This window comes from Branchiostoma floridae, chromosome 17 (assembly GCF_000003815.2).
Source record: "Branchiostoma floridae strain S238N-H82 chromosome 17, Bfl_VNyyK, whole genome shotgun sequence".
In the NCBI taxonomy this organism is placed as follows: Eukaryota; Metazoa; Chordata; class Leptocardii; order Amphioxiformes; family Branchiostomatidae; genus Branchiostoma; species Branchiostoma floridae.
In genome coordinates this window covers 9,683,094-9,697,597 of record NC_049995.1, presented here as the reverse complement: position 1 = coordinate 9,697,597, position 14,504 = coordinate 9,683,094, and the positions used below count along the sequence as shown (strand labels likewise).

The window sequence follows — 14,504 nt, the reverse complement described above, 5'->3', positions numbered from 1 at the left end:
TGTGCATCGATCTTGTATGGACTGTTTGATGTGATACCATCCAAGTTAGTTTTGACCATGACGGATGCGGGTTTTCCTGCAATGATAATTTTAACCGTTGGGCGGCGCTTTTCTTGTCTTTGCCATAGGATGCACTCCCTTGGCGAAGCAATCTTGATGCTGTTTCACGGTCCACTCTGCAATGACGAGAAGACATATCCAAACCAGGTAACATCGTTATTGTCTGAAGAGTCAAATTAACATGATGATATCCCTACTAACTGCTATAATCCAAGTTTATTTTTAGTTGAAAAGACGCCCTCTTTAGAGTATCAATCTATTCATGTAAAACTACAATCCATATGTTAACAGTTGCAGAAGCTTTATTCTTTGAATCAACGTTTGAACCTCATTAATAAAATAGAACCATAGACATTATTAACAAAGGGGCACAACCTTAGAAGATGAGCAACACGTATAGACAGCGGAAGTTGTAACATTCTATTACAATCTGGGTTCGTATGATTATCTTAGAGACGTAGAAGTGACGGCCCAGAATTGCATGGAATGGCGCAGGATGGTCCACAAGAGACGTTGCCTTGATGCAGACCACTTGACACAACGATGAAGAGACCTTATCAAGTATCAAGTAAGTCAGTATGATTATCTTACGGTTATCTGACGGGTTTTTTTTGCGAGTTACTGTGTGAAGGAAAGACAAAGTTATGTTTTAGATAATTGATGTGACGTGTCATAAAAGCGCGACTTGAGCCCCTAACGTTTTTCTGCATCAAAAACCAGGATCATCCCCAGACCATTCTACTCCACAGCTGCATAACAGTCGAGCCTAACGATTTTCTCATCGCATCAATGTGCGAAGTTACAATAAACCTGCTTCCATCAAACATAAATCATGTGTTGAGCTATAACTTGTTATGCTACGTGTTATTCAACCATATTTTATCCAATGTGATATCCTAGTCTGTTTTATCAAGCCCCATCCTATGGAATTCCAGTCTTGTGCCTCACGCTAATGTGCCTAGTGCCTCATGCTAATTTTTGCCATAGGAATCACAGCATATAGCCCTCTTCACTGCATGGATGCCACACACTTAGTCTTCTAGCGAAGTGGCATCATGACTCGCCACATTGTTCCCGAATTTTCCAATAGCATTGATACATTACATCCTTTACAAACATTATGTGTCATAGAAAGAAAGATTGTTACTTCCATATTGACGCACTAGCTGCAATTAGGTTGGAATTTGATCTCCCATTTTTTAGTTGTAACTGCGTTTAAGTTGTGGACCTGGAAGATGTATGTCAATACACAGCTGTAAACCCTTTCAAATCCTTCTATGACTGCAAATCCTTTTGACAGTTAGGTATCTATAGATTGATTTCGGGCGTAAATGACGTTATAAAGCCCTCTTGAGATAGGATGTCCCCATTGACGTACTTGGGTGTTTATCTCTTGCGCTATAAAATGGGGAATCTTGGTCTTTATTGCGCTGCATTGTCTAGACCTAAGTCGCATTGGCTTTAAGGTCTCATTGATGAGTTTCTTCTTCCCATAGACTTCTATGTATTAATTCGTGGTTTAAATGGGCGCGTTCATAATGAAGCTAAGTGAAATTTCAGCAGATTTTTCCCTCTATGTCGAGCACATTTACCCTATATCGTGGGAAAAAATTGCCAATGTAAACTATACGTAGGAACTTTTTTATAGCAATTACAAACTACGATTAGTCAATCCCCACAAAAGGCACTTTTTCGCTGCTATTGTACAACCGCACCACTCAGAACCCACGACTGTGTACCTCCGACCTAGCGCGCGGCTGCAAAACTTTACCTGCTAATTTCTTCAGTTACAAATAAGCTTTCACCAATCTAACTTTTGAGATCATTTCCGCTGGCTAAAAGGGAATTTCTCACCGCTAAAAACATGCGTCCGTGCAGCCGTTCATTTTTGGCTCGGATCTCTTTAAGGGTCCCCACTCGCGGAGTAATACATCAATGAGACCTTAAGAGAGATGGCTAAAAGCACCTCATTTGAGCATGCAGATTATGGCCATTGGTCATAAAGTAAGAAACAAGGACTCTCATCACTAATGAGTTGTCGTGGCTGGTTAAGACTATATTTCCCTAAAACAAAACACGAACATATTTCAATATATACTGTGTACAATATGATATGTTCTATGTACATACAGTAATATATGTATAGATCTGGTATCTACAAGGCTGTCCTGCTGAACCCGTATATATACGGGATGCACATATATGATTCCTGTAGGTGGGTCCAGTAAATACAGGTTTGTGGCATTTCTTACCAAAGGAAACCGCATTGATCTGGAAGTCTGCAGCAGCAGCACAGAATAGGTCACGTTTTACTGATCAGATTAAACAACCAGCTTAGGAGGGTTAAATTGACCAAAAAAATCTGAGCAGGACAAAGGGTCACAAAGGTCATAAACTTAGAACATGCGAGGGCAAGAGAAGTAGTATGGGAATTACGACCCCTATATCGACCTACCAAATATCATCAGGATCAATCAAAGGCGCTTTTCGAGTGATGCTGTTCACAGACAGACAGAAAGACAGACAGACAGACAGACAGACAGACAGACAGACGTACAAGCCTAAAACATAACCTTGCCAATCTGGCAAAGGTAATAAATATATCTACCTTCGAAACGCACTTTGAATACGCACAAAGCTCGCTCCAGGCGCGTAGGAAAACGCCAGGTCAAGGTTTCGGGTCAAAGTTCAAATCTGACCGGATATCTGTAATCCGCACTGAAGGCCTCGTTCCGGTATTACTGCGCGGGTGGGCGTATTCCCTCCAAAATATGAATGGGGCCCCAAAATCGTGTGTTTATGTCGACAATAAATTGCCTTGTATCGCTCCCATGTCATATCGAAGGATTTGAGATGAAAGGTTGTGTATTTCTGACAGGATCGGGTGGAAAAGTTTCGGCATTCGGGCGATTCTCGGACGTGTACGTTTGCTTGTCCTGAGTAATGTGGTCAGCGGGTCACTGAAGGAAAGCCCCACTTTCTGGATAGTATTTATGTGCAGTTATAGATGTTATAAAAATCGATCCGCCGGTCAGATTTTGGGGAATTTTTTTTTTATTGAGTACTGGATAAGTGCTTTTTCAATAGAAATTAAAACATCTCCAGTAGAGCTGTTTCTTTATTGGATTTTCGCCCATTAAAGTTGCATATTTAAGCACTATTGTAAATGAGGCAACAAAAGTCCGGTATGAGGCCTTAAGGTTCCGGTTCGAATTGCGAAGTAATCCGTGAATATAAGACGCAAATCATAGTAAAACCCGAAAATACGAATGAAGGCTCACCTGGGGGATAACCGCTAACCGCTAAGCGAACCCTTCGGTAACCGCAAAAAAGCGACCCCTTACGATCGGACTTCCGAAATTTCAAACATAATGTGCGTTACTTTCAACACTTGAATATCAAAGTAGAACCCGTGGGCAAAAGGTAAAAAGTGATTTGAGTACCCAAAATTACTTTGTAACTTTTCTACATACGAATGAAGGCTCACCTGGGGAATAACCGCTAACCGCTAAGCGAACCCTTCGGTAACCGCAAAAAAGCGACCCCTTACGATCGGACTTCCGAAATTTCAAACATAATGTGCGTTACTTTCAACACTTGAATATCATAGTAAAACCCGTGGGCAAAAGGTAAAAAGTGATTTGAGTACCCAAAATAACTTTGTAACTTTTCTACATACGAATGAAGGCTCACCTGGGGGATAACCGCTAACCGCTAAGCGAACCCTTCGGTAACCGCAAAAAAGCGACCCCTTAGGATCGGACTTCCGAAATTTCAAACATAATGTGCGTTACTTTCAACACTTGAATATCATAGTAAAACCCGTGGGCAAAAGGTAAAAAGTGATTTGAGTACCCAAAATTACTTTGTAACTTTTCTACATACGAATGAAGGCTCACCTGGGGGATAACCGCTAACCGCTAAGCGAACCCTTCGGTAACCGCAAAAAAGCGACCCCTTACGATCGGACTTCCGAAATTTCAAACTTAATGTGCGTTACTTTCAACACTTGAATATCATAGTAAAACCCGTGGGCAAAAGGTAAAAAGTGATTTGAGTACCCAAAATTACTTTGTAACTTTTCTACATACGAATGAAGGCTCACCTGGGGGATAACCGCTAACCGCTAAGCGAACCCTTCGGTAACCGCAAAAACGCGACCCCTTAGGATCGGACTTCCGAAATTTCAAACATAATGTGCGTTACTTTCAACACTTGAATATCATAGTAAAACCCGTGGAAAAAATGAAATTTTCTGCATATAAATGCTAAAGCAAAAACGTTCGCCAGTTTGTTTGTTTTTATTTTTACAATGCACCATTACGATGAATTTTCTTGCAACATTATAACCCAAACTTGCCACATCTTCATTACCAGGCGCATTTTCTAACATGTTTACCCACTTACAAGTGCGTGACAGAGCTCTTTTCAAACATAACCACCTTGCGTATGATATTACATGACAATGCAAAACGCACTCTCTGCGTATATCAACGTATATGACGTTGCAAAACAACACGAAGGTTAAAATAACCGACCACGCCCCCACAGCATGACTTGGCAAAAACCATTTGACCTCAACATAATATGCATACCACTTGAAGCGCATCTAAACGTATAGGTATATATTTATTAAAAACTGACTTACTCTATTCCGTATGAGCTCAGTGTTTAGTCATAAACTAGTTATAAAGTAACTTTATATTTTGTCATAATGACTGAACGTACTTGAAAATAATTATTCGTTATGAAAATGAGGATTTTTTATAAAATTAAAATATATTTCCTTCTGATGCTGTCAAACCCGGAAGTGAGCTGACATTTGAAAGGGCCCGGGTTTTCGTGCGGAATTTCAGATCTGCTGGAAGATTCTGTGAAAGAAGACAGAAGGAAAGTCACTACCTCTACCAAGTCAGGTACAAGACGTTCAAGACTTCTTCAGAGTACGTCGTAAGTAAGTATAGTTTACTTTTTAGAGTTTTCTTTTCTCTCTTACTTCACAAGTCAACTGTGTACTTTGTTTATATCATGGAAGAACTGTAAGAGGGACTGGGTATTTTTCAACAAAGCAAAGAATTTTAGGCTGAAGAACCCTTCAAAGTCTCCTTGTCGCAAGCTGAAAGACCACGAACCTTCTACAAGTTTAAAGGCCTTGCACTGTCACTGGAAATATAAGGTTACAGGTCTAACCAATGGCATCCAGTCTACCGTGGATTTGCCGGGCCTTCGTCGGGGCAAGAGGCGCTGTCCGCCGCCCGTGTAATATTATGCACCCGGTTGTAGTAGTTTTACGTAGTAGGGAGGGAGTTAATTGATTAATCAGGCCTGTAATGATTTACAATATTCTTATCTTTATCCACGCTGTCTTGTTACTTGTTACATTTTTTTTTTTACCAAGGTCACTTACAACGTAACTTAGTAACGTAGCTCAGAACTTATAGTAACTAATTATAAACGAGAGAGAGTTAGCATTTTTTAACAATGCAGGAAATGGTGTGTTCAATTTCTTTTTGATTGTCTTTCCCTGTATGGCTAACTGGAATTGGAACTCACCCAATGTTTTGTTTGGCCCTTGTGTTAATATGCACTCACTAATACCAGTAACAGCGTTTGCCATGCGTGCCACGCCCATATTGAAACTGTCATGTTTCGATATGGGGCATGGTGACAATTTTTTTTTCAATGTCATGTTAACCCTCAAACACCCGAGTGGGGTCCATTTGGACCCCAGGCGTACAATTTGAAGTGCCATCTGAACATTTTTGATCTGAAGAAAAAATCCTTCCGTGACTTTGTCAGTCAATATGTCTTATACCATTTCCTAAGTTTTCGCAAAGATTGGTACAATAATGTGGAAATCATGAAGAAAGTTTGTGTTCAGTCCCTCTGGGGTCCAAACGGACCCCAGCAAAAATGTGCAGTTTTTAAAACAAACTTTGGACGCTAACTCCTTAACCACTTACAGTAGGACTACCAAACTTTCAGACAATAATAAGAATGTAAACCTAAATCATCACAAAAATTCATGTGTCATCAACATGTAATGTGACGGCATTATGACGTCATTTGCCTAATCAGGGCGGCCATCTTGGATTTTGACCAATGACGTCATGAAATTAGCATAAATTATAAATTTTAAGTCATGAAAATTACATTGAATTTCATAGAATTCAATTGTTGTCAGAAAACAGGTGTAGTTTACCAAGAAAACCTTGTTTAAATTGAAATTGTCAAATTTTGGCAAAAATATGCCTGTTATAATATGGTTGCCATGGCAACCCCCAAAAATGATAAACTTACTTTATTGACCTAAAACTTTTGCAAACAATATTTTGTGATAAATTACCACGTTTCGTAGCTTTAGCTCTAGCCGTTCATGAGTTATGCGACATAAATGTTGCTGAGGGCCTCAAAATTCCCCTATCTGGTCGGAATAGGTTTAGTGCAAAACGTGGTCCTTCCGAACTTTTGCATAAATTATGATAATGAGTTGGAATTAGCAACACATTAACATCTCAAAATCTTCCTCTTACATTGACGAAGCAATGTATATACAATGATCGCCGATAAGAAATGGTACTGAGATTTTATGAACAAAACATTTTGGGGTCCGTTTGGACCCCACTCGGTCATTTTAGTCGCAAAAAAAGGTCGGGTGCTTGAGGGTTAAAGTGCTCTGGACAGTTTTCATTAGGAATGTTGTGTTTCCTGTTTCCCTACCTTCCCTAGAAAAACCTGCCGACCCTAGACTTTTTTTTGGGTGGACAGTGGAGTCACATAGCTTCCAGTTAGAATTTTTATTCAGCCTGCTTCCTATTGAAGTAAAAACAGTCTGCTTGTCCTATCTAATGAAGGATTAATGTATCTATTGTGCACAAAATCAAAGTTTGACATTGAAAGACAAGTGTCCTCATGCATTTCAGTTTCCTTTGTTCAACTGTATTGTAATATGTATCACTAGATTTTTGGCTAGCCTAAAAAAAAAAAATTACAAAAAAAAAAAAAGATATCCCCTACCTACCGACCCTAATTTTTTCAGGACTGAAACAGGAAACACAACATTTTTTTTCCTAGGCCTTATTATATGATAATAACAATTGATGATTGAACCATAATACCTTTATTGTACAATCAGTAAGTACAAGTAATGTAGGAAAGGTATCTTATCACATCTACAGTCTGATGTTTCTAATTGGTTTTATGTAGAATAAGCAAAGAAAAGAGCTTTAATAGCACAAGATAAGATAACGAACAAACATGGGATATCCTCTGTTCACTGCTTCCTTCTAATAGGTTACTAAGTTCCAGAAACAAATACCCAAATGTGCAATCTTTTAATGGCAGTCAATAACTAAATGTACACAAAGAAATCAATATTCTTGCAGTAATAAATGGTGAATGATGATATTCTTATGTTCTCTGCAATATTCTTGCAGCCTTTTCAAATTTTCATTTTTCATTAAAATGATAATATTTCATTTCTGAGGATCAGACTTTGGAGGGTTCCAAAAAGTTGTAAAGCAGTGATAAGAGGTATCAAGCAGCATTTGTATGAGATGATTAGTAAAATAATGTGTAGAAAAAAGAGAGCTTTTTAAAGACTGAATGTATCATTTATCTTGATAAAAGTGATATATTTTTTTGCCTTTACAGACCCACCATGTCCAACCCTTTGAAAGTTGTGCTGTTCCTTGGCTCGGTGCGAGAAGGCAGGCTGGGCCTGAGGGTCGCCAAGTTCATGTTCAACCAGCTGAAGAAGAAGGGCTATGAGGTTTCCTTCTTTGGTGAGTTTTGTAATCTTGAAACTTGCATTTTTTTGGTTGTTTTATTTTCACAAGTTTCATGATACCAATTCTGCTGCAAAGTTATGACATTGAATCAAAACTTATACAACACCACTAAAGCCTCCTTTTTTTCATCCTACCGTTAAAAGATCCTGTTGAGATGCCGTTTACTCTCCTCCACAAACCCATCTTCATGTACAGAGACAAGGCAGAGATCCCAGCCTGGCTCAAGACAGCAGATGAACAGGTATGATGTCCGACTTAATCTAAGATTATGATGTCTCTGTAGCCAAGTGGTAATGCAACCCCACAGCTTGGCCGTCTGGATCCAATTCTATGAATCTGTCGGCCTGAGTTCAATCCCAGGGGTAGCTTAGCTCGGACATGTTGTAAGGGATTGCATTCGTCTTTTGGAAGGGACATAAAATGGGGGTCCAGTGTTTGAGGAAATGCTTCAAGAATATGAACAGCCTCATTTACTAAGATTGGATACCTATTGGCTACAATAATACACCAAGGTGAATTTGCATCATATCAATGCCTCTTAGCTCATTCATTGAAAACTGACCTAGCCTTAACATGTTGTTGTCCTTTTTTGTGGTGGCTATAGTCAGCAAATTTCCGTGCTGATTGACAGTAGCAGGGTATGTTTTTTTTTACAGTGTGGGGTTGCTTAAGCCTTTCTCCTTTCACGTGCTTGAGGCATCTTCTAAAACACGGGAAACCCATCTGCATACCTTATCCTAACCCAGAACAGCCCTACCCAGCAGGTCCTGACTTGAACATGGGTCTCTCAATTTAACTGATTGAAAGCAGCAACTCAACAGTGATTTAGGCAGTGCTACCAGTTGGGCTACAGGGACATCCCTTGAGCTTAACATGTCAATAGTGTTGAACTTCCTAATTTTCTACAAAGGCGGCATTATTACAATGTTGTTGTTTTACCGATTCCAACCCTAGATCCGAGCGGCGGATGCATATGTGGTGGTGTCTGCAGAGTACAACCATTCCATTCCTCCTGCCCTGTCCAACATGTTAGACCACTTTGGAGGCTCTGCCTACGCCTTCAAACCTTCTGGTATCGTCACCTACTCAGCTGGTAAGTATATCTCTATATCTGGAGTTATGGTACTGCAGTGAACAGTTTAATCAAAGTAAAAATACTGGTGAAGTTAGCCCACACTACTTTTTGAGAAATGTAGGGGTGACCAAGAGTGCAAGTCTTATAATCACTTGTACAAAAAAAAAGTTCAATGCAAGCCAAGGCAAAGTCACATTGCACTATACTGGTATAATGCCTTGTTTCGAGCATCATACTTTGAAGCCTACAACAACAAAAATTGTTATAATTTGACCTTCTTTTCATCCTAAAGGTCAGTATGGTGGGATGCGAGCAGCAATGCAGCTGAGGGCTATGTTAGGGGAACTGGGGATGCTGAGTGTCTCCAACATATTTGGTGTTCCTGTGGCACAGGTAAGGTCTAACTCCATGCAATACCCTTCATCCTATCATATGTGTATATTGACTGGAACTGTTTACATTCACTGTACAGTAGTCTTTAATTTTTAACCCTCTCCCTGTTGGCTAACCCCATAACTAAACAAATTTGGTGCCAAATTTCTATTTTAGCAGCAGGCGGAGAGTAAAATCAAAATCCCCTATGGGGTTCCTTGTAACGGGAGGTACCCTAACATGGCATGCTTTGTCACACGTTCAAACTCATGGCGCCCCATCACTTAGCAGTTGCCAGAGAGTGGTCAAGTTTTGATGAATGAATTTTTAACATATTAATCTGAAGAACATACTTGGATAAGAAATGCATTTATACAGATCATGAACCATTCGTGGTGTGCGTTACAAGAGGTAACAAACATGGCATACTTATGCATAATAAGATCAGCAGTAAATTCATGCCATTTTAGGGCGGGTACCATTTAAGGGCACCTCCCGTTAAACGATTTGGTACTTTGGAAAAGTGTTATTAATATTCTTTTTAATTATTGGGTTTTCATTCAATACATTTCAAAACCTAATACCTTTTTTGATCTGAAATAATTATTAAAAATAATACATTGGGATGCTTTATCTGATTAGTTTGAAAAACCATAGTTTGGTTCATTGAATCAGTTTAGTCAATAAAAAGTATTACGGTAAAATTTGCCTGTTTCTCCACAAAACAGAAAAGCCTTTCGGAGGACGGAGAACCGCTCAACGAACACATGGAGCGCGGCGCCGACCGCCTGATCTCCCAGCTGGACTGGTACGCTAACGCCCTCCGCAACCACCGCAACACGGCGGGGATTCCGTCCTAAACAAAATCACTTTTACCCAATTATAGTAACCGCCAATGTGCTTTAAATGTATGCCCAGGTATAGACAATCAATTGATATGGATTACAATCAGACACTGTCACAGACATGTCAAAGTTAACACAATTTCATAACTTTTAAACTATTTTTAGCTGTCTGTATTTGCATATATGGTGTCTGTTATGCATGAATGTGGTATTTTCGTAACGTTAATTGATGAGTATTAATGCTGGTGAGAATTTCCTGCACTCAGGTAAACTACCTTTGCTGAGTTTTGGTTGTATTTTTAAACTAAAGGCAATGTTATTTTGATATTGGTAGATTACATCTACTTCATCATTTTTCTATTCACCATGTGATATTCCTGAGTAAAAAAAAATAAAACTACAGTTCAGGTGTGACTATTTTTATTATTGTTTTGACATTTCTAATGGCTCTACTGTTATGTAAAAGGCAGGTACTTATAACATGGTATATAAGAACATAACATAGTTTACAATCATTTGATTCATGCAATCATGATTTAAATTCAGCAAAAAAATGTTGTTGGAAAATCTTTAAAAGGGAAGCCTGTCCATTGATGTACACATGATATAAAGGCACTTCATGATTCATCTTCTTCAACATAAAAATTGCCTTGTAATAAGACAGTTTTTCCCCTTAGGTTCACATTGAAAATACTTTTACTTTTGGAAAATCAATCAATGTTGCTCACTGTCATTATTTTACTTCCATGCAAAGTACATGTCAAAGAAATTTTCAACTCAAGTTAAGTACATAATTTTCCTGGCATTGTCAAGCAGGTCAACCTGCTAAAAACCTTGATTATGAGAACCTCACTGACTATACACTATGCTATTGTATTATGAACAAAGACCCCAGGCTTTTATAAAAGTTCTGGCTTTCTTACAGAGCTCTTGTTGGATTTATAAAGTAGATTGTAAAAGAGCAATAAACTTCCAGGACTGCAACATCCACTTCCTACCATTCCTCACATGTTCTATCTGCAATTTGCATAGAGCAAAGTGGATTGTTCATTCGTTGACAAAGACCAGAGTTGGATACAAGTATAAGCAAATCTATGTAATTCCAATTTTTTCTACCAGCACAGAAGAACTGTCAAATCTGGGTGTGAAATTCACTGATATTCTGTACAGAAGGTAGGGGGTAGGTTGAGGGTTTGTGGTCTTGACAATCTAGCTTGCAGCTCTGCTCCAAATAAAACCTTCTATTTTTCCAAGTTACTGGCAGGTTTGATCGGACCACAGCCTGTACATATAGCTCATTACAAAGTGGGGAATTAGACTCTGCACCATCCAATTATCTAGCTTGCATTCAAGTTCTGCTTGTGCAAGAAGAGCCTCCTGTTCCTCCAAGTTACTAGCAGGTTTTTTTATTCAAACTGAAGACTGTGTACACATGAATAGCTCCTTACAAAGTGGATTTCAAATGCACTGCAATTCTTTACAAAGAGTGGGGAGGAGGGCAAAATTAGACTTTGCACAGTCCAATCTTGCATTCGAAAGCCCTGCCTGTGCCTCCAAGTTAGCAGGTTTTGATCAAACTGAAGTCTGTACATGTATAGCTCCTTAGATAGAAATAAAAAAACTTGCTGTTTTGTACAGAAAGTGGGGAGGGGGGAGGCAAAATGAGACTTTGCATATTGAGCCTCCAAGTTGCTGGCAGGTTTTGATCAAACTGAAACCTGTACAACCTAAGTGGCTCCTTACAAAGTGGATTGAAAGTTCTGTACAGAGAGTGGGGAGGGGGGCACAATTTGCACAGTCCAGTCATTTAGCTTGCATTCAAAATATCTGCTTGTGTAGGAAGAGCGTCCAAGTAACTAAAGTACTTGCAGGTTTTCTTTTATCAAACTGAAGTCTGTACATAGTGTTTAAATTCACTGCAATTCTGTACAGAAAGTGGGGAGGGGGGCAAACTAAGACTTTGCGCTGTTCAGTCATCTAGCTTGCATTCAAAAGCTCTGCTTGTGCAGGAAGAGCCTCCTGTTCCTCCAGGTTGCTTGCAGGTTTGATCAGACCGAAGTCCGTAGCCGCTCTCAAGGCCATGTCCACGCACTTCCTGACCTTCTGTTTGGTTGGGTCGGCATCGTCCTTGAGCGAGATGCGTACAGCCATCACAACATCCAGGATCTTTGTCTCTACAATCTGAAACCACAGAAATGTATTAGATTTAAGAGAATGTTTGTGAATTCTGTGAATGGTTGTCTCAGGTGGTACAATGTATGTCACATTCAAAGGTTATGATTGTTCGTCTGTCAGTTCACAAAGGTTAACTAGAATATCAAAGCTAAAATATCAAATACTAAAATATCAAATACAGTTTAACTGAAATATGAAACACTATATTAGAGACTTGAATGACCCTGACCTTGGTAGCGAGTTCCTTGCTGGCCATCATCATGTTAGCGATGACCACCATCATGCGATGTTGGATGTCTGGCATAGGAGAGGCTCCCACTTCACACAGGATGTCTACCCACGACTTCACCTGCGGGAGGGGGGCAGAAACATCGTTAATGACTTCAAAACATGAAAACATTGAAGACAAAGAGGAAGAAGGGAAGGAAATGAACAGTTAAAGAGATACTAAGAAATCCCAAAATGACCTCAAGTAGTTTCCACCCAAAATGTAACCTAAAATTCAGCACGCACACACACACACACACACACACACACACACACACACACAAATTTAACCATTTTTGGTGGAAGTCAATGTGCAGATGTTGGCATATTGGTGAACCAAATCTGTGTTTTTGGCAATATTGTGTGAGGTGCCTTTCCCAAGGGCACAACGTTGGGGCATGGTGGATATAGAACTCAGTCAGAGTCCAATGCTCTACCAGTCGCGTCACACCAAAGCCAGACCAATTCAGCACCAAGGACAGGACCATCCCTTTCACTTGGTGAGCAGAGGGGGGCATCGTTAACGACTTGAAAACTAGATTGAATCTTTTTCTATGTTGAATAGAAATCCGTGTATGTGTAATTTAATGCAAAAACATTGAGCAGAGTATTGTTAGAAATGGAGAGATTGCTCATGTAATGTATCAAGTTCAAGTTACAGCCTACAATATTGAGGTTTATACACTCTTCTCTATAAATCTTTTCTACCCACCTCGTCTGGTATTCTCTCACACATGTCCTTGTGTGCTGTCAGCTGTGCCAGTGTGCCGGCCGCTGCCTTCACAAGTTCAAAGTCATCCTCCCCACATAACAGCACGATGTACTTCAACCTGTCGTTCCCTGTCGACTGGTACTTCTCTAACCACTGGTGTTCGAAAGAAGAAAAAAAGGAATAGCTTGGTGTAAGAATTAAAAATGGCATACACCCCTTAAGATAGTAGAATAGCCCGTTGACCCAGAGGTCAGAGAAGAACCAGTTAGAACCGATAGACTTCCCCAAAGTTTTACAAGAATACAGACTTCACTTGGGGACTCTTGGCTTGAGTTATCATTCATAGACAAACCTTGGGGTAAGGGACAGGGCAGGACAAATGGATACAAGTACATAGTAAACCTAGTTCAGCTTTATCCGCAGTGCAACCTATATCCGTTTTCATATCGGTTATTGGGTGGGCCAACTACTCTCTCTTTGAAGCCAGGGGCTGAATTGCGAGGAGCTTGCAATAGGCGGGGCTAAATCAAGAGGATCTGGAGCAGCTGCCATTCGGCGCTTACTCAGGTGACCTCAATACGACTGTATAAATATACAGTCGTATTGAGTCATTTTCTAAACACAATGAAGAGTCATTTTCTAAACAAAAAACTTATAAATCAGCACCAGGGACAGGATTAACAGTTTTACTTGTGGGAAGAGGAGGGTATCTTTAACAGCTTATTTTTTATTTATTTATTTGTTCGGCTGTTTACAAATAGCCAGGGCTGCCCAACTAGCCATAGGCTATTTAATTTATAGTTTATTTATTTAGTTTTTGCAATAACAAAAATTGTTGCAAGTGTAATTTAATGAAAAAAAAAATGTTGAGAAACGAACTGTAAGATATTCAGTGATTACTCATGTGACAAGCTCAAGTTACATGGACGTACCTTTTTACTTGACACCAAGTTACACATCAGCTGTATGGCAGCCCGCTTCAACATTTCATGGTCCTCGAACATGTAGTGTTCAATCAGAGCAAAACCATTGTCCTCAAAGATACGGTTCCTACAAAACAACAAAAGTCTGTTAGTCTAATGATACAATTTTTAAGACTTTATATCCGTACACAAAATAAAGCGCTTACCAATAAGCTTTCGATCAGTCCTCTGATCCTTCTCAAGTTGTAATGACCCAAAACCTAAGTCGCACTCTAACGAACGAAG

General features: G+C 39.6%; 2 protein-coding genes across 4 annotated transcripts in view; one reads left to right on the top strand and one right to left on the bottom strand.

The window, feature by feature from the left end:
• The first annotated feature begins 116 nt into the window (after positions 1–116).
• On the top strand, positions 117–10,544 carry LOC118404501 (quinone reductase-like). Of its 3 annotated transcripts, XM_035803609.1 has the most exons (7): positions 117–207; positions 514–628; positions 7,714–7,844; positions 7,994–8,091; positions 8,805–8,943; positions 9,218–9,318; positions 10,026–10,544. In XM_035803609.1, the coding sequence occupies exons 3-7, from the start codon at positions 7,721–7,723 to the stop codon at positions 10,155–10,157; spliced, it is 594 nt and encodes a 197-aa protein (XP_035659502.1). In that variant the 5' UTR covers positions 117–207; positions 514–628; positions 7,714–7,720; the 3' UTR covers positions 10,158–10,544. The 3 variants fall into 3 exon arrangements, with proteins under 3 accessions (XP_035659502.1, XP_035659503.1, XP_035659501.1); XM_035803610.1 differs by lacking the exons at positions 117–207; positions 514–628 and adding an exon at positions 4,867–5,000 and having other exon boundaries at positions 10,026–10,191; XM_035803608.1 differs by lacking the exons at positions 117–207; positions 514–628 and adding an exon at positions 4,947–5,014 and having other exon boundaries at positions 10,026–10,191.
• Positions 10,545–10,602: 58 nt separating this feature from the next.
• Positions 10,603–14,504, bottom strand: part of LOC118404500 (protein unc-45 homolog B-like) — a 20,407-nt gene continuing 16,505 nt past the window's right edge. Inside the window, exons 19-22 of the mRNA XM_035803607.1 lie at positions 14,229–14,346; positions 13,297–13,449; positions 12,547–12,666; positions 10,603–12,323 (exon numbers count right to left, since the gene is read on the bottom strand). Of these exons, the coding sequence (XP_035659500.1) occupies positions 12,120–12,323; positions 12,547–12,666; positions 13,297–13,449; positions 14,229–14,346 (595 nt within the window). The 3' untranslated portion in view covers positions 10,603–12,119. The remainder of the gene's footprint in view (positions 12,324–12,546; positions 12,667–13,296; positions 13,450–14,228; positions 14,347–14,504) is intronic.

Coding starts and splice junctions, on each gene's coding strand:
- LOC118404501 (XM_035803609.1), top strand. CDS start 7,721: ATGTCCAACCCTTTGAAAGTTGTGCTGTTCCTTGGCTCGGTGCGAGAA. Junction 7,845..7,993: donor CTATGAGGTTTCCTTCTTTG/GTGAGTTTTGTA, acceptor TACCGTTAAAAG/ATCCTGTTGAGATGCCGTTT. Junction 8,092..8,804: donor TCAAGACAGCAGATGAACAG/GTATGATGTCCG, acceptor TTCCAACCCTAG/ATCCGAGCGGCGGATGCATA.